This window comes from Capra hircus, chromosome 1, assembly GCF_001704415.2.
Source record: "Capra hircus breed San Clemente chromosome 1, ASM170441v1, whole genome shotgun sequence".
In the NCBI taxonomy this organism is placed as follows: Eukaryota; Metazoa; Chordata; class Mammalia; order Artiodactyla; family Bovidae; genus Capra; species Capra hircus.
In genome coordinates, this window is record NC_030808.1 from 118704433 (window position 1) to 118732187 (window position 27755).

Sequence of the window (27755 nt, forward strand, 5' to 3'; positions counted from 1 at the left end):
AGTTGATAGAATTGACAAATAAAAATGGTTAGTGATTAGAAAAATGGGGAGATGAGTGTAAGAAAAATAAGGACAGAATAAAAGATTAAACTGTGACAGGTACTGAATTGAGAGCAAATTTAGATGCATTTTGTTGCTCTGATTTTCTCTGTAGAAAATGTCTGTCATTATCAGATTGGATAAAAATCCCTAACCATTTTTTTTCAAATCTTTACTAAGTTTATAAAACTAGCAGATTAATATATTTATTTTTGTTCTCATTGAATCAACTTATATAGGAATGAAAAGTTATATAATTATTTGTTTTATTTTGACTAGGCGTTTGCAGTCCCTAATTAAAAATATTACACTTAGAAGAACAAAGACAAGCAAAATTAAAGGAAAACCTGTTTTGGAGTTACCAGAACGTAAAGTATTTATTCAGCACATTACACTTTCAGATGAAGAGAGAAAGATTTACCAGTCCGTGAAAAATGAAGGCAAAGCTACTATTGGAAGGTATGGAGAAAGAAAGTCATTTTAGAAATCAGTTTTTTTCTTTGTTAACTTTAATTGAAGAGCCTTTTTAGAAATGTAAGTTATAAAAGCCTTTAGTACACTGAAGTATAATTTGTTTTTAAGTATTCAAACTACTTTTTTATAAATTAATAATTGGAGTGAAATAGTATTATAATTCACCACGTAAGTAACTCCTACAGTTAGGGAAAAAAGTTTATGTGAAATGGCAAGTTTTGAATTGCTTAGTCAGAAGACCTTGCTTGCTTCTATTGCCATTTTTATGACATGGGAGAAGATTAAAAGCGTTGAAAGAAGTATACATAGGGAAAAGAAACCTATTAAAGACTAAAACTTGAAATTTTTATAGCGTTCAGGGAAGATGATTTCACCAAGAAGGTGATACATGGGAAAGGATTTAAAGAAGATTGGGGCTAAGGGACATTTCTGGCAGAGGGGAACAGCAAGTGTAAAGGTCCTGAGTTGGGAGTAAACCTGAGGAACTTGAGCAACAAAGAGGCAATTGTGGCTGGATAATATGAGCAAGGTGGAAAATAGTAATGATGGTAAAGAGCTGTTGGAGTAGAGGCGGGTGACAATTATGTAAGGCATTGTGGCATATTTTAGGAACTTTGGCTTTTACTGTTTATGAGATTTAGGAACCTCTGAAGTGTTTTGAACCGCAGGAGTGACTTAATTTTATTTTTATTTAAAAGTATCACTGGCTGTTGTGTTATTTAGTAATAAGGCATAAATAGGGAGAACAGTTGGGACTTCTCAGGTGGCACTAGTGGTAAAGCAACGGCCGGCCAGTGCAGGGGACATGAGAACCACAGGTTCGATCCCTGGGTTGGGAAGATCCCCTGGGGGAGGGCACGGCAACTCACTCCAGTCTTCTTGCCTGAAGAATCCCCATGAACAGAGGAGCCTGGTGGGCTACCATCCATGGGGTTGCAGAGTCGGACATGACTGAAGTGAGTTAGTGCAGGGAGAACAGTGGCAGTAATCAAAGTAAGGATGATGGTGTTTTCTTACTGCAGTAATAGTGATGAGGAGGGTGAGAAATGCCTAGATTTTGTTATATTTTGAAGGGAGAGCCAACAGAACTTGCTGATTTTATATAGTGTGCGGTGTGAGAGAAGTGGAAGATTACTGCAAGGTTTCTCACGTGAGTGACTAGAAGGATGAAATTGCCATTTGCAGAATATGCCTATGGGAGGAGCAGAATTTTTTCAGGGAAAATAAGAAACTCCACTTTGGACACATTGATTCTGTGATCCCTGTGTGTTTTCCACCTGGAGATGTCACATACTCGGTTGGATATGAGGTTAGAGCTCATAGGAATTATCTTGGTTTGATACAAATTTGAAAGTCACCTGTGTGTAAATGATAATTAAAGCCAGGGGACTGGATAAGGTCACCAAGAGAGTGAGTGAAGTTAGAGAAGAGTTCTAACAAGACAGAAGTAGCTGGTGAGGTAGGAGGAGGCTTCTACTTCAGTATCTGGCACTCAAAAGGAATTTCTTAAACTGAAATAATGATTTTCAGTGTAAGAAGTGATGCCAAGAAGTAGTTAAGACTATTGATAAATGTTATTGTATTTGAAAGGTTGAAAAAAAAATCTTTATTGAAACTGTTCTTAAATAAGTATTTTAAAAATATCTTACTAGGTAATACATTTACAAACATTGAGCAGTTACTAGGTGTTAATGCAATCATCTGAGAGTGCTTTATGTGTATTAATTCACAGCAGTTCTGTTAAGTCAGTACAAAGATTACCTACATTTTACTGAGGAAGAATCTGAGGCACGGAGGCAGTTAGTTGACTTACCTTGTGTCACACAGCTAATGACAGAGCTGGTGCTTAAACTCAGGCAGTTTGATTCTAGAATTTGTAAGTTTAATCTTTATATTGCCTGTTCCTTGCATTTTTGAATGTTGTTGTTATGTGCGTGCTCATTTGCGTTTGACTCTTTGTGACTCTATGGACTGTGTAGACTGCCCAGGCAAGAATACTGGAGTGGGTATCCATTTCCTGCGTTGGTGGGTGAATTCTTTACTACTGTGCCACCTGGGAAGCCTGCATTCTTGAGTACTGAGAAGCATTTGTTGCCATACTACTACCCTTACTAACAATATTAGCACATATATATCATTCATTGTAGTTCAGCACTGTTGTAAATGCTTTGCATATGGTAACTTTTTTAATATAGCAATCCTATTAGGTATATATTATGCCACTGTTACAACTGAGGAAGCTCAAGGCACAGATTGAGAAACCTGCCCAAGGTTTCACAGTTAAACTGACAGAGTCAGGTTTTGAATTCAGATAGTTTAGCTCTGGAGTCTGTCCTCTCAACCATTAGGCTATATTTCTTCTATTGCTTTAATACTAAAATATCAGATTGCCTTGGTATATAATTTTTGGATCACTCATTCTTCCTTCAGAAACTTTATTGTCTTTTTTTCTATATTTTATATTGAATCTTTCCCTTGAAAACCTTGATTTTATTTTTATTCTTTTCTTTAAAGTCAAGCAATTTCACCAGGACCTCTCTCTGTTGATTATTTTTTCCCTGGAACAGGTGGTACCATTTAAATCTGTAGACTCCGGGATTCCCCTGTACCCCACTTTGGGAAAGTTTTCTTAAATATTGCTTTCTGCTCCATTATTTTATTTCTCTGTGTAGGTTGGATAGTCTTTGTTTTTTCATAGGTATCATTTTACTCTAATCTTTTATATTTTTCTGTTTAATTTTGCTTTTCTCAATCCTGTTTCCCACATTCTTTCCTGTGTTTTTATCAGTGGCTAGTCCAGTGGCTCAGTGGTAAAGAATCCACCTGCAATGCAGGAGACAGGGGTTTGATACCTATATGGGGAAGAATCCCTGGAGGAGGACATGGTAACCCACTCCAGTATTCTTGCCTGGAGAATCCCATGGAAGAGGAGCCTGGTGGGCTATAGTCCATATGGTTGCGAAGAGTCAGACGTAACTGAAGCGACTGAGCAGACACCCACACAGTCTCTTTTATGCTGGGTTTCCTGTGGCTTTCTCTGATAGTTCACTTTTCTCTTTCTCACTCTTTAGCTGTACCAGCTCATTTTTGATCTCTGTTTTGTTTTGCCATACCTTTTCAAAGGTTTGTCTCTGCCTTAAGCTATTGGTGTTTTTTTTAGGAGGAACTAACTGTTTTATTGAGTGGTATTATGGCAGAGTTCTTGGCCATAATTTTTAATTTGTTCTGTGGAAACTTTTTTCTGGTGAGTTTTCTTTTGATGCTATTTGTTTTCTTCCTTGATCTGTGCTGATTATTACTCTTATATGAATGTATTGAGTTCTTTCTGGACTAGCTGTTTGCAAGAGATTCATCATACAAAGGGACAGGAATCATAGCTGTATGCTTGACTGGTAGGAAATATATCAGGGTGTTACATGTGAGTTCTTTCCACGGAGATTGGAAGCTTTAGGGTTCCCTATGATATGGAATGCTGTGCTTGTAGTATTTTCTAAAAGAAAAAACACAGTAGGTCAGTGTGTTTCCTTATTCAGTTTGTCTTCCCTTTGTCCTGGTATAAACTTGTCCTGGGATGTTCAAGCCATGAGCCACACACCCTGTTTTTGTTTCTGCATGTAAGAGATGGTGGCTTTCTCCTTAGGGCATGCTGTCTATTTTGAAGAGTTGTGCTCTGGCAGGTCTGCTTGAGATCTGCAGTCATATCTCTCATTATTTTCCTGTTTGACATTACTTGTAGTTTGCAGCCATTTCTCATATACTTTGCTTTATTGGTGTAAATCTCTCGTGGTTTCATTAAAGGTAAGAGTTTACTTTTCTGTTTTCCATTCTTGTTTTGAAGTGATTTCTAGGGAAGAAGAGAACAATGTTATTTTGTGTGTGTGTGTGCTGTTTTAGAATAGGAAATACTATTGTTTAGAGGCCTTCATAGTATTTAACATTTTCACCTCTAGGTATTTTAATGAAGGCACTGTCCTTGCACACTATGCAGATGTCCTGGGTCTTTTGCTTAGATTGCGGCAGATTTGTTGTCATACACACCTTCTTGCAAATGCAGTGTCTTCCAGTGGTCCCTCAGGTAGGTAAATGTGATTGGTTTACACATTGTATTTATTAGAGATATTTAAGTCAAAATAAGAAATTATTCATGTGGCCTAAATTTGGTTTGTCAAATGAACATTGATTTTTAGTATAGGACTCAACTAGAAATATACTCAAAAATCTCTTTAACAATGAAGTGGAATATTAATGAGGTTTTCCAGGATTTCCAATGATAGTCTTAGAAGAAAGGATCAAATCGCATCAGCTTTTTATTCTATGGCAGTACCTGCAGATTGTGTTATAATATTGTTTCTGTGTAAGGTATGTTATGTGGAACTTCTGAATTTTTCTTAAAATTTCAAATTTAAATCATGCTTCTTACCTATGATAAAAAAATAAAAGACTAAGAACTACCCAAGCAAAACTTTTCCCTATATAAGGAAGATTAAGATTGTCTAGTCGTATTACAAGTCTTCCTCTGAAATTAATTATTCAGCCTTTTCCCTAGGGAATGATACACCTGAAGAACTACGGAAGAAGTTAATAAAGAAGATGAAGTTAATTCTGAGCTCAGGTTCTGATGAAGAATGTGCAATTTGCTTGGACTCTTTAATGGCTCCTGTCATAACACATTGTGCACATGTCTTCTGTAAACCTTGTATTTGTCAAGTCATTCAGAATGAGCAGGTGAGTTTTATGCCTAGTACAAATTCAGTGTTTGATGGTGTGGAGTTTCAGTGTTGAGTATAATGAAAACCCAAGCCCAACAAAGACTATAAGGAGTTTCTCACTTGGGTTTGTTAGTGCACCTTTTATAGTTAATTTTATCACTGTTTATATTTCATGTAACTAAGCTTTTGTCATATAAAAAGACATAGCTTTGGAGGTATATTTCATAGTCAGTGTTTTAATTCTACTGACTCTTCAGGTCATTTCTAAGAAATAGACTTATAATGTGAGACACAAAGGTAATTTAAAATTTTCTAGTAAAACAGATCAATTTTTATAATGCATTTTTATTTATCCAGTATATCTAAAATTTAAAAATTATTAATGAGATGCCTTACATGATTTTTTTTAAACTTAGAACTTCAAGATTCAGTGGTATTGTACACTTAAAGCACATCTCAGTTTGTCTTTGCCATATTTCAACAGCTTAGTTGCCATGCCATGGCTATTGGACTGTTATGGCTAGGTAGGTCTAAATTTGTGTGAAGTGGAATAATCCTTTAAGCAGCCCTTTTAAGGTACAATTTTTTTAAACATTTTTGTGGAGAGGTAATATACATATAGGGGAAAATGCACGTCTTGATTGTACATAGTTTGAGAATCTTTTTTATTATAATGGCACTTGGTATGTAGTTATTTTAGAGATAGTCTTATTGGTATGCCTTGGTACAAAATAGACACAACAGACAACTGCTTTGAATGAACCTGCTAGGACTTAACACATCTGAACTACTTTATAAGCTATTAAGAAGGAATTGGTTTTCTTCTAAAGAGTAGTTTCAGTTAATATGCTGAATTTTAATTAGCTCAAGAAACTGTTATTCCTAGTTTCTTTATTTGGCTGAAAATAATATTTATTGTTTCAAGCTCTTGCTGCTAGTCAGGATTACCTACTTTAGCTCTCTTACCAATCCCACTTCTGCATTAGAACATTATATCTGCCTGAAGTTCAGCATGTACAGATTTATCTCAAATGGATGAATCTAATAAAAGGTTTAATAAAATGCTATTAGGGATATGGAATTTACCTTGCCTTTTAAACATTTTAGGCAAATTTATATTTCTGTTCCTTTTGTTAAGTGTCACTCGTACTTTGTTCTTTCTTATATAGCCTCATGCTAAGTGCCCTTTGTGCAGAAGTGATATACATGGAGACGGTTTAATAGAATGTCCTCCAGAAGAATTGGCATGCAACACTGAGAAAAAGTCTAATATGGAATGGACATCCAGTTCGAAGGTAAATATACATGTGCAAATATTTGAATATTTATGTTTATATAAATAATCATATTTTAAAATAATAATTCTGCTTTTAATCTTGTCACGAGTATTATACTTTGTTGGTGGTTACTGGCTTTTTGTTTATATCTAATGGTGAATTTAAGGGGAGAGAGAAAGGGTTCAGATTATGAAAAATATGATAGTCTCAATTTTTTAAAAAAATTAGTGGTCTTTTACATTTGCATTTTGGGGAGGTAATATGTCAGAACCTTTCTCTTCTCATTCAAAATGGAACCTAATGGGTGTCCTAATTTTTTTCAGATTAATGCTCTAATGCATGCATTGATTGATTTAAGAAAGAAGAACCCCAACATAAAAAGTTTAGTTGTTTCTCAGTTTACAACATTTTTGTCTTTAATAGAAACTCCCCTCAGGTAAGTTAAACAGTGTTTTCACTTTGAGCAAAAGGATTTTATATAAATGTTTTAATTTGAATAGCAAAAAAATGACATTATTTCTGTTTTCGCAGTTTTATTTATTTCATCTATCTAAAATAACAGGGCTTCCCTTGTAGCTCAGTCAGTAAAGAATTTGCCTGCAGTGCAGGAGACCCGTGTTCCATCCCTGGGTTGGGAAGATCCCCTGGAGAAGGAAATGGCAACCCACTCCAGTATCCTTGCCTGGAAAATCTCATGGACGGAGGAACCTGGTGGATTGCAGTCCATGGGGTCGCAAAGAGGCACGACTGAGCGACTAACACAACACACAAAATAACTGTAACAATAAAGAATATTCCTGAGAACTTAGAATTTTTAAGTTTAAGTCCTGAATTTATAGGAAAAAATGTTGACTGTAGAGCCTGACTTACTAGTAGATGATTGGTATAATTTGTCAGAAGAAATGAGTGAAAAAATTGGTTTAATGAAAAGATTACAATTACTTAACATGTTTTTATAGTGTAGTAACTTACTTTCTTTTGTCCCCTCCATTAGAGCCTCTGGATTTGTATTTACTCGTTTGGATGGTTCCATGGCCCAGAAAAAAAGAGTTGAATCAATTCAGTGTTTTCAAAACACTGAAGCAGGGTCTCCAACTATAATGCTTCTGTCCTTAAAAGCAGGTGGAGTTGGTTTGAATCTTTCTGCAGCATCTCGAGTTTTTTTAATGGATCCAGTAAGTAATTTTATAGACTTTTTGATCTGTTACTACCTCTTTACCAAATAGTTTTTTGTTTATTTTTTTAAAAGACCTTTATAGTTGTAACTGATTGTGAAAATTCTTAGGCAAACTTTAGAAATAGATAACAATTTAGGAAATGTGTTTTGAGGGCTTTCTCTTTAAGTGCTTTACATTTATCAACTGAAATTCTCACAACATCTCTGTGAGTAGATCTTGTTACTTATCCCTATTTTACAGGTGAGGAAACTGAAACCGAGATGTGAAATAACTTGCCCTGTCACACAGCTAGTAATACACAAATCAGGATCTGAGTCCATGTTCATAAGTATTGTGCTGTGCTTTTCTACTGTTCTTCTATATGCAGAATCTATTTCTGTTATTTCTAATGCTTTAGGGAAGTGTTTTCATTGATTTGGCCCATGAATAATGAGATCCTATTTTGTATCAGGGAATCTTCCAGATGTGGAATCTGGCTATAAACAGAATAGACAAAGTAGCCACCCTCATGGTACTAATAGTCTCAAGCTTTCATGTGCATAAGAATTAAGAAATACAACTTGACCTCTGTCCTCAAATTTAGGAGTTCCTAGAGGAGACCCAGGAAACTGCATTTTTATAAAGGTGCAGGTGGTCCAGCATCACAATTTAGAAACAGCTAACATTAATGGGATGTTTTAGGTAAATTTTAATGTCTGATACAGTGCAGTCACTGTGTGTGAAACAGGCCTAGGGATAGAGTGGGAGCTAAAATTCACTCTGAACTTGACTCATCAAACTGTGTGACTTAGAGTTGCATCCCCACAGGAGCACTTTTTCTTGATGGTACAAAGGGCTTTTTTGGACTGGAAACCCTCTGAACTAATTCAGTTTCTAATTTGTATTGTGTTCTGTTTTACCTAGAGGAAACCCTGTTCTATTTCTGTGTAACCACAGACTTAATTAAGGTTTGTAGTTTTAGCTTACTGCCTGAAACTCAGAAAATTCATAACATAAAGAAATTTTACTAAGATACAAATTTTGAATTATTCTGGATAGACAATCTAGTTGAAGCATATACCTGTTACCAAGGTTTTTTTTTTTTTCCTCACCTGAGGGTAACCTTTCCAGTAATATCACAGCCATAAGCCATACTCAGGCATTCATGGATTTCATGTTAATACCATGGGGATGGCAGTGTCTATTGTATTTTCTTGCCTTAGTTCTGTGGATGAAGTTTTAAATATCTGCTGAAGTTCTGGTATTATGGTTATTATAAAAACTATGCATTGTAACTACAGATAATAATTCAACAAGCTGATTTTTGGAACAGATTCCCAAATTATTTTTTTTTTGTTATAATCTTAGTACTTGATAAGAAAGAGGTTGTTAATACCAAATACAGTAATTTAATTCTTATTATAAAGTTGACCAGTTGAACAGTTATACTTTTAGAAAACTTACAGAATGTTAGTAGTTTCATAGTAGGTTGATTGTTTTTCATTGAACATTTTAAGTTTTCAGATATTGTTTCTAACTTTAAGACAAAAGCCAGGTCCTCAAAAAATAAGATTCAGTGGAAAAAAAAATTGCTCATGAAAATCTTTTACCTCTTTATGGAGTATTGTATAAAAGATAAGATAAATTATGATATTTCATTATGAGCTTTTGATAAAGTTAATTGCTTCCTTCATCACTGCCTATGAGAATGGGAGCTATTGGTTTTCTATTACCATGAAATAAATTTTATTATACATCTTAGTCATACTTGATATATACTGCCATCTCACCGTGAGGTTCCTGACAGAATACAGATAGCAGAAAGGAACATTTTATCTGGCCTCTTAGTATAATGCTTTCAAAGTGTATCCACTTGCAAACTACAAAATATTCACAGAATATGACTCTCAGTTTTAGAAAATCATAAGCTACATAAGTCCTTTAAATCTAACTTCTATACCAAAAAACAATCCCAAAATCATATTATAGCAAGTTAATAGTTTAAAAAATCTCCTCTTCTCTAGATCTCAAGGGAACTTTAAAAAGAAGAAAATAACTTCTTAAGTATAAATTGTACTGTGAACTTGCCATTACTTACTCATTTATGATTTTGTTTCTGTTTTTCATTGGTACTTTGTTGTATAAATTTTCCTTTTCTCCAAAAACCCTATTTTCAGCTTCAAGAATCATTCCATAGTTTAGTTTAAAATTTAATGATCCCACCCTGACAATTCATGATACTATTTCAAAACCACTTGACTCCTATCTTCTAGGCTGAAAAGCTCTATATCCTTCTTGCTTAGTCTTCCCTTTTGAGTGCTTCATTGTTGTATTCTTTACCATAAGAGAGTCCCTATGATAATGCTTATGTTAATTAGCTAACGTTACTTTCTTAGATCAGTTTTGAAGTCAAACTGATTTCAAGTATATATACAGAAAATTATATTTCAAAGTCTTAAATAATTTTTAGGACTTTTGACCACTCCTGAAATCTTTTTTTATACTTTTATATAATGAGTAGAGGAAAATGAAAGAAAAAGAACCAAAGACCAGCAAAAAGGGAGAAAACTTTTTCATTAAATGGGCTCACCTATCTTTTCTGATGTAAATTATTTTGGAGAGTGTATAACCTTCCTCTGTTAAGCAGATATACTTTGACTTGAAAGTGGGTTGAGAAGAAACTGGAAAGATACTATTTGACTACTCAACAGTCATTTATACTGTGTGATTTCTATTTTTCAGGCCCTCAATTAGATACTGGAGGCAGTGGAGTAAAATGACAGGGGAGAGAACACCTGCCTCTCATAGTAGTGATTGGGGAAGGCAGTCAGGGGTGTGTGTGGATTGTTTCATCCCTAGAACATTTATTAATATGTCATTATCTGAATTCATTCAGAAAGATTTGAGTTGGTAAAAGGTGAATGAATAGTGCTGCAACAAAAGGACTTGTATAGAACACATACAGATTAGGGTGGTAGTGATACAATTCATGTTCTTACTAGGCCTGGAATCCAGCTGCTGAAGATCAGTGCTTTGACAGATGCCATAGACTTGGCCAGAAGCAAGAAGTTATTATCACAAAAGTGAGTTTTTAAGATACTTATTTTGAAATTAGGTTGTAGGATTTTAAAAACTACATAAATAGTGCGTGACTTTATTGTTATAAAAGATTGAAATAGAATTATGCAGAGCAAACTATGAGGGTCATCTTTATTCTGGTCTTGTTAATTTTTTTATGTAAATTGCTTCCTTATATCTTTTGCCAAGTTTTCATAAAGAACAAATATAGTTTTATAGTATAAAGGACTTTATAAATTCTGATTTTAAATGTTTTGTTATATGTATTGAAAATTTTTATCCCAGGCTCTTGTTTATCTTTGAACTTTGTGTTTTTTCATCATGAAAGTTTAGAAATTTTTATGATTTAAAATATGTCAGTCATTTTCTTGATATCTCCTGGATTTTTGAGGTCTTGCTTAGAACAGAAGACTTTTATCTTCAAATTTTAAAAATGAATCTTCTGTAAGTTTTGTAAACTGGAGGGGTGCTGTGCTTGGTCTCTCAGTTGTGTCTGACTCTTGGCAACCTCATGGACTGTAGTCCACCAGGCTACTCTGTCCATGGGGATATTCCAGGCAAGAATACTGGAGTGGGTTGCCATGCCCTCCTACAGGGGATCTTCCCAACCCCGGGATCGAACCCAGGTCTTCTGCATTGCAGGTGGATTCTTTACGGTCTGATCCACCACTGGAAGTAGTGTTTTATAAAAATATCAGTAAAAATGGTCATATTCAAAATTTGGAAAATGTTACCCCAAAAAGTCTCCTGTAGTTCTGATTCTTTTGAAATATTTTACTTTTTGTTTATGATTCATAATATGGATCTAACTTTATTGTTTTCAAATGAAGAATCGTTTGTTACATTATCATTTTTAAGTCTATCTTTTTTTTCCTACCAATTTGAAATGTCACTTCTTCATAAATTCATATATATTACATGGGTCTCTTTCCGGGCTCTGTTCCATTTCATTGATCTCTTTTCCTATTCCCAGGACAATGTTACATTAATAATTTCTATGGTTTTATAAAGTATGCCTTGATATCTAATAGAGCATAGTGTTCTCATTACCCATCTTTTTGAAAATTGTGTTGGTTTTTATTATTTAGTCATGAATTGAACTTTGGATTTGGATTACCAAATCCCATTTAAGAAATCTTGTTTGGGATTTACTGAATTTATGATTAATTTGAAAACTGTATTCTTTATAAATAAGGAGTGTTCCCATATAAGAATTTAGTAACATTTTATAACACAATTTGTTATTACAGTAATTGGGACCTCTTATCAGTGTTAAATAGTAGTAATGATAGTAATCATTCTTGACTTGTTCCTAACTTTGTTGGAAATAGTTTTATTGTTTTACATTAAGTATGGTGTTCTTGGTAAGTTTCTAGTAGATGTCCTTAATAAGATTGAGGACATTTATTTCTAGGTTAATGAGGATTCTTTTTAAAATTAAAGTTTTTAATGAGGAATAAATGTTGAACTTTATCACATTCTTCTTTGATATTTATTGAGATGATCACATTTTTTCTTTCAATTTTCTGAATTACACCAGATGAAGGTGTATTCTTTCTGGGAAAATCTTACTTGGCTTTTTAAATATGCTGAATTTATTCTGCTAATATTCCAGCTACAGCATTGTCCATAAAGTTTGCTTTTTTATATGTTGCTCTTATCTGATGATAGAGTTATAACATGTCCTTACAGCTATATTCTTTATACAGGAGAAATATACTGAGTGATAAGGAAAAATGGCATTCCTCTCTAGCTATCATACCATATTCTAATATTACTATTGTATATTGAGAAAAAAAGGGATAGTGAAACAGTTTCTAATAGATTATTATTGATCATTTTTGACAGCTACATAATACTATAAGGAAGCAGATTCCTTTAGAGTAGAGCATTATTTTCATTAGGTCTCATTTTTTAAATTAAAAAATTTTAAGTATTGTGACCTATAAAGTACCTAACCAATTTAACTTTGTTTTTCTTTTTACAGTTCATTGTGAAGGATTCTGTTGAAGAAAACATGCTGAAAATACAAAACACAAAGAGAGAACTTGCAGCTGGAGCCTTTGGAACTAAGAAAACAAACGCGAGTGAAATGAAACAAGCTAAAATCAACGAAATAAGAACTTTAATTGATTTATAAATTTGTGGAATTTGGTAAGCTCAGTTTAATCAGATACATACACAAGTTTTAGAAATGAGAAAAGTGCAGTTCTAGAAATGATGTCTAGAGTATGTCTTCTAAAAGGGGCATATTTTATATTAGTGAAGAGGTATTACTAATCGCCTTCTATATATGAACCTATTTTTAATGATACTTCAAATAGCAATAAGTTCTGTTATATGCCGTGGCCTAAAATAATTTTTGGAGGAGAAAAAGTTACTTTTATTCAACTTTTCATATTATCTATGCTGAGTATTTTCATGTCTCTCCCAAGTACTCAGCTTTTTCATATTTCCAAAAAAGTCAAACCTTTTATACTTTTGACCAAATAGAGAGTTATTTTCTATGTTGACACATTTGGTTAGTCACCAAAGCCTCCCATTTGTGATGCTATGGATTCACAGTCCTTGTAAACGATTAATATGTACACAGACTATACAAGAGATTGATTTTATTGGACCTTTGAAAACCACATATGCATTCCAGAACATTAAATGAGAGACCAAAGTCCAGGTTAGCAGGTTACCTGGTTTTTGTTTGGTTTTGTTCATATATGTGTGTGTGTGTTGGTTTCTTTGTTTATTTTTCTTTTCACAGTATCATTGAGATAAAATTCAAATAAGTGACTTACAAGTCTATGTTCATGAAAAAAATTAGGGTTTGTGTTAGAGCACAATTTCTCCATTTAGTCAGGTGGTATTATTCTTTTTATTTAAATGTAACTTGATGTGTTAGTGTGTAAATACAGTCTGTGGGGATGAGAAGGAACCAGTTTTGCCCAATTTGATTTGACTATTTAAATTATGGAATTGCTGAATAGATATTTCTATATATAGATAATATTATTTATGTGCTTTTAAAAAAAACTTTATAAATTTTTATAATTCAGAAGACTACTGTATGTGAGAGGCATGATATCTGGATGGAAGTTGGGCTGGATGACCTCCAAAATTCTTTCAACTTTTAAAGACATCTTAATCCCTAAATGGAGAATTTTCTTTGATATTATGTTTAGAATCAGAGTTTGATTTTGGAACTTGAATAATTTACCCTTACACCTACCTACAGAATCAGTCATCATTTTCCTACTTTTTTGTTAATAATGAAACAGTAGCTGCCACAGAATTCTTGATAACTCTTTTAGTCACATTTAAAACAAACTATAACTTTATCAATCAGGTTAGGTAGTAAGTGGTGTTTTTTCCTTAAGGGAAACTTTATTTTTAATGCAAAGAAGGAAGAAATTGATCACTATAACAGGAGAAGCTTCATGTTTGATGACACAAATTTAAGAACACGAGGTAATAAGTGGTGTTTTTTCCTTAAGGGAAACTTTATTTTTAATCCAAAGAAGGAAGAAATTGATCACTATAACAGGAGAAGCTTCATGTTTGATGACACAAATTTAAGAACACCTTATATTTTACTTACAGTGTTGGAAGTAACTTGACTGAAAGATAAGAGGAGATTGGAGGCAGGGTTGTATTCTAGGGCACATATCTTAGATTTAACACATATTTTATCACCAGCTAAATCCTTCCCTTCTCTGAGCCCTATTCTTTGCTCTAAGGGAACAGTGGATTAGACAGCAAGAATCTTCCCAGGCCTTTTTCTCTCCAGCAGCAGGTGATGAAAAGGACCAATAGACCTTGCTGCAACGATGAGAATGGAATTATAATTTGAGGTTGGTCCACTAGCATAAGGAGTGATAGAGAAGAACTAGCACAAAAAATCAAGTTGATCAGGATCTCATAAAACATGATAGGTATATGGGTTCTCAGTATACCAATACTCCTGTAAGATTAAGTATAAAAAGAATTTGCAGCAAAAAACACAACTCTACTCTCCTTGCTTACAAAGGCAAAACCTTACAAACTCATTGTAAAGTGAAGACTGCTTCTTTACCCAAACATTTACAGACTTCTGTTTTTAAACATATTCATGTGACAAGTCATTTAAAAAATACCTTTTTGGTTTTGTACAGTTCTGTTAAGTGGTGTTAAATAAAAAACAAATTCATCCTATGAAAATATATAAACTACTGGAATGAAAAATTCACATTATGTTTATGCTGTTAACACTGTTTCATTATTATGTAGAGTAATAGCTTTAGAAATATCTTGAAAATACTGTGTTTCCACTTGTGGTTCAAACTGGATTTTGTTTTAAATTCAAAATTAATAAAAGTTTCAAAAATTATTACTTTCTCAGTGCCATATTTTAATGAGTACTTTTTCTTTAAAGAATATTTAATCTTTATAAATCTCATATTTCTGTTAAGATGTCTATTTTATATAATTATTTTTTATTGACAGTACATAAAAAGTACTATAAGTAGCTGAGAAAAATTGACTCATATTCCTACCCTTTTTTAATTTTACTAAATTTCAATTTAACTGACTTTCTTGTTTAGAACTCATTGTATATATTTTAAAATTTTAAGTGTCTTGATCTAAAGCATTGGTTTCAATTATTTTTATTTTCCCATCAGGCAGAAAAAAAGGAGCTCTGATAACAGCTATGTATAGTGGTATACTAGATACCACTATGGATTATAGCTTATTATAGCTCCAGGATTGGGAATATCAAGAAAATAATCATCTTATGTTTAAAACCAGTTAAGTACCAATAAAATTATACTCAGGTAATGCATATTTTCTTTTGGGGGATATCAAAAGGCATTCACTGGTGTATTTTTTTAAATTAATTAATTTTAATTGGAGGCTAATTACAATATTGTAGTGGTTTTTGTCGTACATTGACATGAATCAGCCATGGGTGTACATATGTTCCTCATCCTGAACCCCCCTGCGCCCACTACCCTCCCATCCTATCCCTCAGGGTCATCCCAGTGCACCGGCCCTGAACACCCTGTCCCATGCATCAAACCTGGACTGGTGATCTATTTTACATATGGTAATATACATGTTTCAGTGCTAATCTCTTAAATCATCCCGCCCTCTCGCCTTCTCCCACAGAGTCCAAAAGTTTGTTCTTTACATCTGTGTCTCTTTTGCTGTCTCGCATATAGGGTCATCGTTACCATCTTTCTAAATTCCATATATATACATTAATTAATATGCGTTGGTGTTTTTCTTTCTGACTTACTTTACTCTATGTAATAGGCTCCACTTTCATCCACCTCATTAGAACTGATTCAAATGCATTCCTTTTAATAGCTGAATAATTCATTGTGTATATGTTTACCACAGCTTTCTTATCCATTCGTCTTGCCGATGGATGTCTGGGTTGCTTCCAGGCCCTGGCTTATTGTAAACAGTGCTTTGATGAACATTGGGGTACACATGTCTCTTTAAATTCTGGTTTCCTTGGTGTTTATGCCCAGCAGTGGGATTGCTGGGTTGTATGGCAGTTCTTTTTCCAGTTTTTAAGGCATCTCCTTATGGAAACACTGTTCTCCATGGTGGCTGTAGTAGTTTGCATTCCCACTCACTGGTGTGTTTTTTATTCCTTTTCTGTATAGTACTTAACAAAGGTCTGTTCATTAGTATTTGGAAAGAAGATTCATCAAAAACATGAGGACAATGATATGTTTGGCTTATTAATAAGAATTCAAATGCCTAATCTTAGGTTTTCAACTATATTAAACTTGTGGAGACAGCAATGGCAACCCACTCCAGTACTCTTGGAAAATCCCATGGGCAGAGGAGTCTGGTAGGCTGTAGTCCATGGGGTCACACAGAGTCAGACAAGACTGAAGTGACTTAGCAGCAGCAGCAGCATGTTAAACTTGAAAATATTTGCAAAAGGCGAAATACAACAGCTTTCCCTTCATTTGATTCACCAATAAGTATGTATAACCTTCCTTACAAGTTCTACATTCTGGAATTCAGTACCTCATTTTTATGGTACTTCTAAATAAAAAGATCCCAAGATACTGATAGCTGTGAATAATGGTTGGGAGGCTTCCCTGCAGTAATGTCTACTTCAGAGGGAGAAACTCTGTTGATTAGAAACCCTGTTAGCAGACATAATGTTTTCTTCCATGTTAATATATTTATACTTACTGTGTGGTAATGTATGGATGTGAGAGTTGGACTGTGAAGAAAGCTGAGCGCCGAAGAATTGATGCCTTTGATCTGTGGTGTTGGAGAAGACTCTTGAGAGTCCTTTGGACTGCAAGGAGATCCAACCAGTCCATTCTGAAGGAGATCAGCCCTGGGATTTCTTTGGAAGGAATGATGCTAAAGCTGAAATTCCAGTACTTTGGCCACCTCACGTGAAGAGTTGACTCATTGGAAAAGACTCTGATGCTGGGAGGGATTGGGGGCAGGAGGAGAAGGGGACAACGGAGGATGAGATGGCTGGATGGCATCACTGACTCAATGGATGTGAGTCTGAGTGAACTCTGGGAGTTGGTGATGGACAGGGAGGCCTGGCATGCTGCAGTTCATAGGGTCGCGAAGAGTCGGACATGACTGAGCGACTGAACTGAACTGAACTGAATAAGGGAGAACAGTCTTCTAGATGAAGCCGTAATAATATGCTGCTTTTGAAAGGGCAGATGATTTCTTATTCCCAGTCAGATCTTCCAAAGTTTAAGATGGGATTTTAAAAAAATCTCTTCCAGCTCCCTGTTCAACCTTCTTGATCAAGAATTTTCTGACAGATTTAAACCTGCTTCTACCTTTAAATATGAAAATTAATTTTTACATGAAAATATGATTTTAATGTATATGATTCAAATGTGTATGGAACAGGACACCTCTATTAATCTGAACCAAGATATAATACTAGGCTACACTGGGACGTCACTTAGAAGAACAGCAAATGTCAAAATGATTTCTTAAATTGGTAGATAAATTCTAGGGCATGTCTTTGCACAGTTGAAACCCAGTCTAGTATTCCAAGAGGGTATTTAATGTGATAGATGTGATATTAAAGGTCATCAGAGAGATTGTATGTTGTTAAAATATGTGGGCCATTTGCTAAAGCAGAGATAGGACTAATGTTTTGAGATGTTTTCAGTACGTTTGCCATCTTTTCAGCATTCTGTCAATGGTGTCTTAGAAAGGCAGATAAAATTAACTAGGATACAGTTTCCTGAATGTTTAAACTAATTTACCCTTTTTGTTAGGGTAGGGAAGGGCTATTCCCTAATAGTACATCATAGGATTTTTAAAACCATTGCAGTGAGAAGCCTGCGCATCACAACTAGAGAGTAGCCCCCACTTTCTGCAACTAGAGAAAGCCCATGTGCAGCAACAAAGACCCAGCACAACCAAAAATAAATTATGTAAGCCTTTTAAGTTTAGAGCTTTTCTCTTATGCAGTGTAAAAAAATAGGGAACCAAAGGGAATAAGTAAACTCAAAAAGTTTATACTAGATGGTATGTTTAATTCTTCTCACTCTCTAGTTAAGATGCTTTGATATTCTCAATTTTATTTTAAAAAAAGGATTTGAGTCTTGTGATCTTGTGATACAGGTGGAGAGTTCCAAATTATTTGGATTGCATATTACATGGTCACAATAATAAGGCAGTATTAGTTATCTGAAGACTAGGTTTCTGTTCCTCCCAACTAGGAGCAGAGAAACCAAAAAAGGCTTCTAACCACCTAAAATAACAGAGTTCAATAAATCCATATACTTAATAGAAAAGGACCTAGTGTTCAAAAGCCCTATTACTGCACATTTAACTCTTTTCCTATTTTTGTTCTGGGCAAACAGTAGTGAGAAGTGGTAGCTGGTAGACTGGACATTATAGAAGGAAACTTAAAAGTGAACACAGAATAAGTAAATCACAAGAGTTGAGTGGCTTAGTATAGGTGTATGCTAAGTGCTATGCATGCTAAGTCTCTTCAGTCGTGTCCGACTCTGTGCGACCCTATGGACAGCAGCCCACCAAGCTCCTCCATCCACAGGATTCTCTAGGCAAGAATACTGGTGTGGGTTGCCATTTCCTTCTCCAAGTTCCAGTCTATGAGACAAAACCAAACAGAAACAGTTCACAGAATACCCAACCTGCACTCTTCAAAATCATCAAAGTCACAGGAGATAAGAAAAGTCTGAAAAGCCTCCACAGACCAGAGGTTGCTGAGGAGATGTGAAAACTAAGTGTGACTCGGCATCCTGGGGGGGATCCTGAAACGAAGGGGTTAGGGAACAGGTGAAATCAGAAGACAGGGTGGGCGAGGGGGTAGGTCACAGAAACAGACTGACATTGCCTCCCGAGTTGTGACAAACACCTTTATAACACAAGATGCCCACAGGGAGCGGGGAGATTGTGAGGGGTTCCTCGGGAACTCTCTGTAGTGTCTTTGCAGCTTTGTGGTCAATCTACAATTATTCCAAAATAAAAAGTTTATTTAAAGAAAAATACTCCATCTAGTCCACCAGTTATAATCTAGAGAGAAAACAGGGATGACTGTGCCCCTTCATTGCCAGCAGCCTGTCCAGTGGCCTCCCCTAATCCCACCTGCTAGTACTCAACACTGAGGATTGGAAGTCAGTCCTTACTTAAAAGACCTTTAGAAGCACTACTGCTGGGCACTGGAGATAAAACATATCCACCTTAATAGTAACAATGAATCCCTTATGTAACACCTTACTCTGTGCCAGGCACTAGTCCAAGGGCACCTGACCTGATTAATTCATTTAATCCTCAAAACAATACCAAGAGATAGGTACTGTCGATGGCCACATACATTGGCCATCAGCAGGTTTCTATTAACTCCATATTTGATTCTGGAACTATTAATGGAAAGCAAGACACTTGGAAGGGAAATTGCCAGTAAGCTAGTTAAGTGGGGTGTAGTCAGGGGTTGAATCCAACAACTTGGCTCCAGAGTCTGTGCTCTTAACCATTACTCTGTTGCCTCAGTAAAAAACATAGCCCCTATAGGACAAGAGCTCAAATACTGGCAGAGTGGATAAAGTACTCTTAAGGGAATGTGGTCAGATCCCAAGAAGGACTTCCTGTATGCAAGAGTAGCCTGTATTAGGGATGCAATATACAACAAGCCTAATTAATAACACCATATGTTGTGTATGAAAGCTGTCACAAGAGTAAATTGTAAGAGTTCTCATCACAAGGAAAACAGGATGTATCTTTTTTCTGTTTCTTCAGTTTTGTATCTGTAGGAGATAATGTTCACTACACTTACTAATCAATTTATGAGGTATGTTCAATCAGATCACTATGCTATACGCCTTAAGCTTACCCAGTGCTACATGTCAATCATATCCCAATAAATCTGAAGAAAAAAAGAACATCTGAACTTGGAGGAAGAAAAAAAAAAAACCTGCATGTCTTCATTCTTCATAACTCTCAAGATCAAGGTCCCCTGCCTTCTCTGGATCTTGATTCAGTCTCATAAGCACCAGGAAAAGCTCAACTCCAGGTGTAATGTCCTGCTGTGGATGAACAGAGGTGGGTAAAGGAGGGGTTTCTGCAGCACAGGAAAGACCCACAACCACTTGGGCTGGGAGGGTCCAGCGCACTGGGAGGGGATGGCTAGGAAGTCCCATCTCCTTTGAGCAATGGATTACAGATCTTCCTATTTCTGGCAGACAGACCTGCATGACTGATGGTGGGGTGGGAGCTGAGGTAGAGGACAGTCTGAAAGGGAGCCTAGGTGGAGGGTATGGACAAAAGAAGGAACCAACTGCCCTGAAAGGAATGCTGAGGATAAGCGTTGAGGGTAGGTGGGCAGGAGACAGAAAAGATAAGCCTGAGGGCAGTAACTGACTCCCTGCACCTAGATGGGGCTGAGCATCCATGTTGTGAATGGGAAAGGGTGGGGATGGCTGGGAATTACCTTGGAGGAGGTAAAGGAGACACAAGGATGACCTTTTAGCAAGTGTTGGATGGTCTAGTGTTTGGGGTTCCTTCCAGGGTGGTTGGAAGGGGTGACACCGGGCCCCAGGGTTCCTTCTGCGAAGCCCTTATCTCTAAAAGGATGCTGACCCTGAATACACCACAGTATCATATAGTCCTATCATAGAAGTTTTCCCTCTTCTGGGCCAATAAAACAACTGTGAAAACAGGATAATTCTATATAGGCTTTTAAGATACAAAGTCTATACATTGTGAAGCTGAATTGTGTCCAAGCCAAAATTCATGACTTAACTCTATCCTTGAATTTTCTTACCCATTCATTTTTATATTACAATTTCAGGCAGCCTATTTAGGAATGCCTTTTTGTAAAAAGTATTTTCCAAGTCCTATTTCAAGGCCATTGTCCTTATCTTCATAGAAAGCAAAATGAAAGCTTTTCCATTATTTGTTTCTGGCATTTGTATTTCTGGGTATATACAGAGAATACTCTTGATCTCTTGGTCCATTTCCCTGATCTCATTGTCTGTATTGATCATTTGTTTAATGCAGAGCATAGCTTTAGATTTAGAACATACACAGATCTGAATCAAAATCTTTAACCTTTCTTATTCTCTGATTACCAGAGAAATGAGTAATCTATATATACATTATAGGGCTGATATGAGAATTGAGCTATAAGTACCTAGTAAATACCATCTTTCCTCATTGCTTTCTTACAGATTGTTTTCACTTAAAGAAGATTAAATTTCAGCATCAGAAACTCAGAGAAATAAATTATCAAAGGCTGAGCCAGCAGGGAAGCCCATCACATAACATACCCAAGTGTAAAAATGTTAATAATCCATTTGTAATAGAAAAAAAGCAGACTATGGCAGACTTTTATTTAAGGGGAAACCAAGTATTCCTTAGCTTAATTCCCTACATTTCAGTGGCATTAGAGAGGTAAACATTATACAATTCATTTATAGATGTTATTTATGATAATATTGCCTATTTCACTCAAGGGGCCAAGTTTGTCTTCTGGAAAGCCTTTACTAAATAGAAGTTGAATCCCCTGCTATGTAACAACATTGCACCATGCCTCTTCTGAAAACTCTGACTCCCTGTTGTATTTAGTGTAAATACCTTCTTAATGTATCAAAAGGTTCTCAAATGTCCCTTGGGTCATGGTCACTGCTTGATAGGACTTAGAATAGAAATATTATGGCCTCAACCTCAACCAAGGTCTACTGAATCATAATCTATAGTGATAAGCCCAAGAGACTGTACTTACAACTCCAGTGTCTTTCAGGAGCAGCCAGGTTGGAGACTCGGTTGCTTAAGCTTCTAAGTAAGTGTGTGTTAGTCGCTCAGTCATGCCCTACTCCTTGTGACCCCATGGACTGCAGCCCACCAGGCTCCTCTGTCCATGAGATTTTCCAGGCAAGGATACTGGAGTGGGCTGCCATTTCCTTCTCCAGGTGATCTTCGCAACCCAGGGATCAAACTCAGGTCTCCCGCACTGCAGGCTTAAGCCTCCAGTTTTTATTTACTCCTTCCTCTCTCTTCATATCCAATCCGTCAGCAGCTTTATGCCTTCAGCCTGGTGGAAGGTGTGTTGAAATACCACTGTCTCTAAACTATAGTAAACTAATTAGCCTTAGTTAGTAAGGCTAACCATAGTAAACTAATTAGCCTTCTAATCAACTCTTGTTCTCATTTAAGCTGTTTTCCACCAGCTTCAGAAGTAGTGTTCTTAACATGTAAATCACAAAGGTAAGACAATTAGACCTTCTTTAAGATGACTGGCATTGGACTGAAACAAACTATATGAAAATTAATTAATTCATAATGATGCTAGAACCAACCCCCTCAAAACCACCTTTGGAGGATGCTATGAAACCAGTTGCATATTTTATATACTGACTAGTGAGTAAAGGGAAGGAATCAAGCATTTATCTTGCCTCTTTAATAGGAAAAACTCAGGATAACCAGATTGTTGATGAATGGAAGCATATAGAAATATTTCAGCTAGTAAGTGAGAGTATTACCATTTTGTAACCCCAGTGAGATAATGTATCTAGGCAATGATTATTAATGGCAGTTAATATCATAATGAGATTAAATCACACCTTAATCTGACTGGTCCTCTGAATCAGTTTATAAGAAATACAGAATACAAGGAAACAAACTGCCATCAGTAAAGTGTAGAACGTGGGCGAGACTAAAGGACAAATAATCTGGTTTCTTCAGTAGATTGCAAGGCAACAACAAAACAAGAAGGGAGTGTAAGGAAACACAGTTGAATCAGAGATATCAACCAGGTGCACTATAAGGGCCTTACTTGTGATAGAGTCAATTCCAAGGCAGGTTGATAGGAAGTCTGGGGTCCCCGAGGAGGAGAAAGGGGTCTGGGGCTCTGGAGGAGGAGATAGGGGTCTGGAGTTCTCAAGGAGGAGAAAAGGACAAACTTTTTTCCTACATTGCTTTGTCTTAGTCAATATAAACAATGTAAGGACATGTTTGCACTCATCTCACATGCTAGTAAAGTAATGCTCAAAATTCTCCAAGCCAGGCTTCAGCAATACGTGAACCGTGAACTTCCTGATATTCAAGCTCGTTTTAGAAAAGGCAGAGGAACCAGAGATCAAATTGCCAACATCTGCTGGATCATGGAAAAAGCAAGAGAGTTCCAGAAAAACATCTATTTCTGCTTTATTGACTATGCCAAAGCCTTTGACTGTGTGGATCACAATAAACTGTGGAAAATTCTGAGAGAGATGGGAATACCAGACCACCTAACCTGCCTCTTGAGAAATCTGTATGCAGGTCAGGAAGCAACAGTTAGAACTGGACATGGAACAACAGACTGGTTCCAAATAGGAAAAGGAGTACATCAAGGCTGTATATTGTCACCCTGCTTATTTAACTTCTATGCAGAGTACATCATGAGAAATGCTGGGCTGGAAGAAACACAAGCTGGAATCAAGATTGCTGGGAGAAATATCAATAACCTCAGATATGCAGATGACACCATCCTTATGGCAGAAAGTGAAGAGGAACTAAAAAGCCTCTTGATGAAAGTGAAAGAGGAGAGTGAAAAAGTTGGCTTGAAGCTCAACATTCAGAAAATGAAGATCATAGCATCTGGTCCGATCACTTCATGGGAAATAGATGGGAAAACAGTGGAAACAGTGTCAGACTTTAATTTTTTGGGCTCCAAAATCACTGCAAATGGTGACTGCAGCCGTGAAATTAAAAGACGCTTACTCCTTGGAAGAAAAGTGTTGACCAACCTAGATAGCACATTCAAAAGTAGAGACATTACTTTGCCGACTAAGGTCCGTCTAGTCAAGGCTATGGTTTTTCCAGTAGTCATGTATGGATGTGAGAGTTGGACTGTGAAGAAGGCTGAGCGCCAAAGCATTGATGCTTTTGAACTGTGGTGTTGGAGAAGACCCTCGAGCGTCCCTTGGACTGCAAGGAGATCCAACCAGTCCATTCTGAGGATCAATCCTGGGATTTCTTTGGAAGGAATGATGCTAAAGCTGAAACTCCAGTACTTTGGCTACCTCATGCGAAGAGTTGATTCATTGGAAAAGACTTTGATGCTGGGAGGGATTGTGGGCAGGAGGAGAAGGGGACGACAGAGGATAAGATGGTTGGATGGCATCACTGACTCAATAGACGTGGGTCTGGGTGGACTTTGGGAGTTGGTGATGGACAGGGAGGCCTGGCGTGCTGTGATTCATAGGGTCACAAAGAGTCAGACATGACTGAGCGACTGAACTGAAGGACATGTTTCTCCTTAAGGAGACCTTTCTCACTAATCTTGTTATCTTAGGTATATTGTGGGAGTGGGTCTGGTGAGACCTTTCTATTGTTAGTTCTAATCTTGTTAATTTAAGATGTATGTTGTGGGAATGGGTCTGGTAAAAGTATGTAAGGCCTTGATAAGACTAGCGAGTGGGGGGCTCTCTGTCCCCCTTATGATGTCAGAAGCTTCCTCTGTCCCTTTTTATACTCTCATAAAACTCTGCTACACAAAAGCTCTTGAGTGATCAAATCTGGTCCCCTGGTCCTGAAGCTCAAGTCTTCTTCGGAGATCAAGAATCTGACATCCTTCACCTTAAGCTATCACTTGGATCCTGATAAGATCAAGTGGAAATAAAACACAAAATAATGGAGGAAATTTGGAATTAAGTTTCTTGGTGTGAGCATTTTATGAAGTCCCTATGTTTTAAAGACAGCAGGTATATTTCATGTGAAATTTTTAAATCTAGGATTTCCTTCCAAATAGTTTGGTAGGGGAAGAGTTCATGGGGATATAGGGACATAGATGAAAGAACTGTTGAAAGTAGGTGATGGGAATTATTTATACTATTCTGCTTACCTTGGTATGTGAAAGTGAAAGTAAAGTTGCTCAGTTATGTCCAACTCTTTGCGACCCCATGGACTGCAGCCTATCAGGCTCCCCAGTCCATGGAATTTTCCAGGCAAGAGTACTGGAGTGGGTTGCCATTTCCTTCTCCATGGGATCTTCCTGACCCAGGGATTGAACCCGGGTCTCCTGCATTGCGGGCAGACGCTTTACTGTCTGAGCCATCAGGGAACCTTGGTATGTAAGTTCCCATTAATAAAACATTACATATAAATTACATTAATAAATTACATTTATTAATAAATTACATTATTAGTAATGTAATAAATTACATTATTGATTTTAAAATCCAAAGCCCAAACGTTCATCAATGAAGCCAATACATTCCTCTCCATCCTGTCTTGAAAGCCTTTATTTCCACCCAGTTCTACCGTTCCCAGAATTTCCTCTGAACGGAATAGTCTTCTTCTCACTCCCTTTTGGCTTCTGGAGAGCCTCTCTTTCTGGCTTGATCAGCATCTTGTAGGAGGTTTTTCCTGAAGACCTTAGGGCTGGACTTGCTCGGGTGTAAGTGTATTTGTCAGTGTATTTTATTTAACATAATTTGCAAGTATATATGTTAGTTTCTTTCAGTCTGTTTGCTACTAGAATATAAGGAAATATGTCTGTCTTATACATTCCTATGTATCTACTGTCCGTCACATGGGTGCTATGGTCAGTACTTAGTAAGTGCTTATTGAATGAATTATTCAGAGTTGTGTTGTATAAATGTACATGTCAACCCAAATTGTGTTTGATGTGAAAATAAGATGACTGAATAAATGCTTTGGTAGATGTAATTTCTGGAATAAGCTCAAGTGTTTCCTTGAAATTAGACCTTTTTATAACCACTGAGACTCTGAAAGCAATGTAGGGCTGAGACCAACTTTAAAATTAGGCACAAATTCCTTTAAAAAATAGAAATAAAACTACCATATGACCCAGCAATCCCTCTACTGGGCATTACCGTGAGGAAACCATAACTGAAAAAGACACATGTACCCCAATGTCCACTGCAGCACTATTTACAATAGCTAGGACATGGAAGCAACCTAGATGTCCATCAACATATTAATAAATAAAGAAGCAGTGGTACATGGATTACTTAGCCATAAAAAGGAACACATTTGACTCAATTCTAATGAGGTGGATGAACCTAGAGTCTTATACAGACCGAAGTAAGTCAGAAAAACAAATGTCGTATATTAACATATATATATGGAATCTAAAAAGATGCTACTGATGAACCTACTTACAGGACAGCAACGGAGACGCAGACATAAGGAACAGACTTATGGACAGGGGACGGCAGGGGCAGGAAGGGAGAGGGTGGGATGAATGGAGGGACTAGCATGGAAACACACACTACCATATGTGAAATAGATAGCCAGTGGGACTTTGCTATGTGACTCAAACGGGCTCGGTAACAACCTAGAGGGGTGGGATGGGGGAGGGGGTTGGGGAGGGACATTCAAGAGGAAAGGGACATATGTATACCTATGGCTGATTCATGTTGATGTATGGCAGAAACCCACAATATTGTAAAGCAATTATCCTTCAACTAAAGGTTTTTAATATTAGATACAAATAGATTGTCCAGAAATACTTGTTTGTATGACTTGTAAACTGCACTGTAATGAATTTAATTTCAGTTTTGCCAGACTTTTCTATGCAGTGGATTCTCATTGGAAGAGATTCTCATACCCCTCAATGCAGAGATTTTTGGACTGGGAGGATCTTGAGGGGTCTTTGCATGGCTGCATCTGACATGCGGAAGCACTTAAATCTTTTGGTAGTGCTTCACGTATTTGAAGATCACAGCAACTCACTTTCCACCAGTCCAACTAGCTAGCTTATTTTACCTTCAGAAATCATTTGTTATTTAACAGTTTACACTTTGGGGTAAATCCTCAGGCTCTTTTTAAGCTCTTCTGGTAGCCAGTATCCAAGGTGGTCCCCCAATCCAGTCTTGCCTCCAGGTTTCCATACTCCAACATTCATTCACATCCTTACTGTGGAAATAGAGGAATCTTTATTCCTGAGCTTGAAGGTTAAAAGCCACTGCAGCTTCTGGCCAATTAAACCTCTAAAGTTTCGTCTTGTCACGGTCTTCTCTCTTGTTTTCTTCAACAAAATAATTTGTGATTACTCACTTCAGATTTAAAAGGTCATTTAAATCATGCCCTTCACTAGCTTGCCATCCGTGCAACCTGGAATCACCTGCACATTTAATAAGTATGTTTTATATTGGTACTTCTATCATTTTAAGCCACGGATAAAAATGCTACAAGACACTGGGTCTGATACCGATTCTAATAGTCCTGAAAGATTATTGAGTATGTTTAGAGACTGACAATGAACCTAGGTTCATTAAGGTTACAATATTCTAAAATTTGAGTACCCACTTAATATAGAGGTGAAATGTGAGTGACAGAAGAGAGAAACTTGATCTTCCTTTCCTCCATCTATCATATCAGGTACATCACCATCACAGGAGAACACTAGATGTAGATTTCCCTAGGTATCTAGAAAACAACTTCTAAAGCATATATTTCAGTGTCAAGTTTTACACTGGTTTTTAAAATACAAATTCTACAAATTATGAAAAATCCCGATACTTTTGTTTCCCCATGAGGAGTGGGCGTCCTTAATGAAACAACCA

The 27755-nt window shown here is 36.5% G+C and overlaps 1 protein-coding gene across 3 annotated transcripts in view; it reads left to right on the forward strand.

The window, feature by feature from the left end:
* HLTF (helicase like transcription factor) overlaps positions 1-15094 on the forward strand; it is a 59753-nt gene extending 44659 nt beyond the window's left edge. For 2 of the 3 annotated variants that reach the window (XM_013965843.2, XM_013965848.2), the window contains exons 18-25: positions 319-498; positions 4464-4588; positions 5060-5238; positions 6392-6517; positions 6823-6935; positions 7494-7674; positions 10659-10739; positions 12722-15094. In XM_013965843.2, coding sequence (XP_013821297.2) covers positions 319-498; positions 4464-4588; positions 5060-5238; positions 6392-6517; positions 6823-6935; positions 7494-7674; positions 10659-10739; positions 12722-12874 — 1138 coding nt within the window. In that variant the 3' untranslated portion in view covers positions 12875-15094. The remainder of the gene's footprint in view (positions 1-318; positions 499-4463; positions 4589-5059; positions 5239-6391; positions 6518-6822; positions 6936-7493; positions 7675-10658; positions 10740-12721) is intronic. The other variant, XR_001918158.1, reaches the window with a different exon arrangement.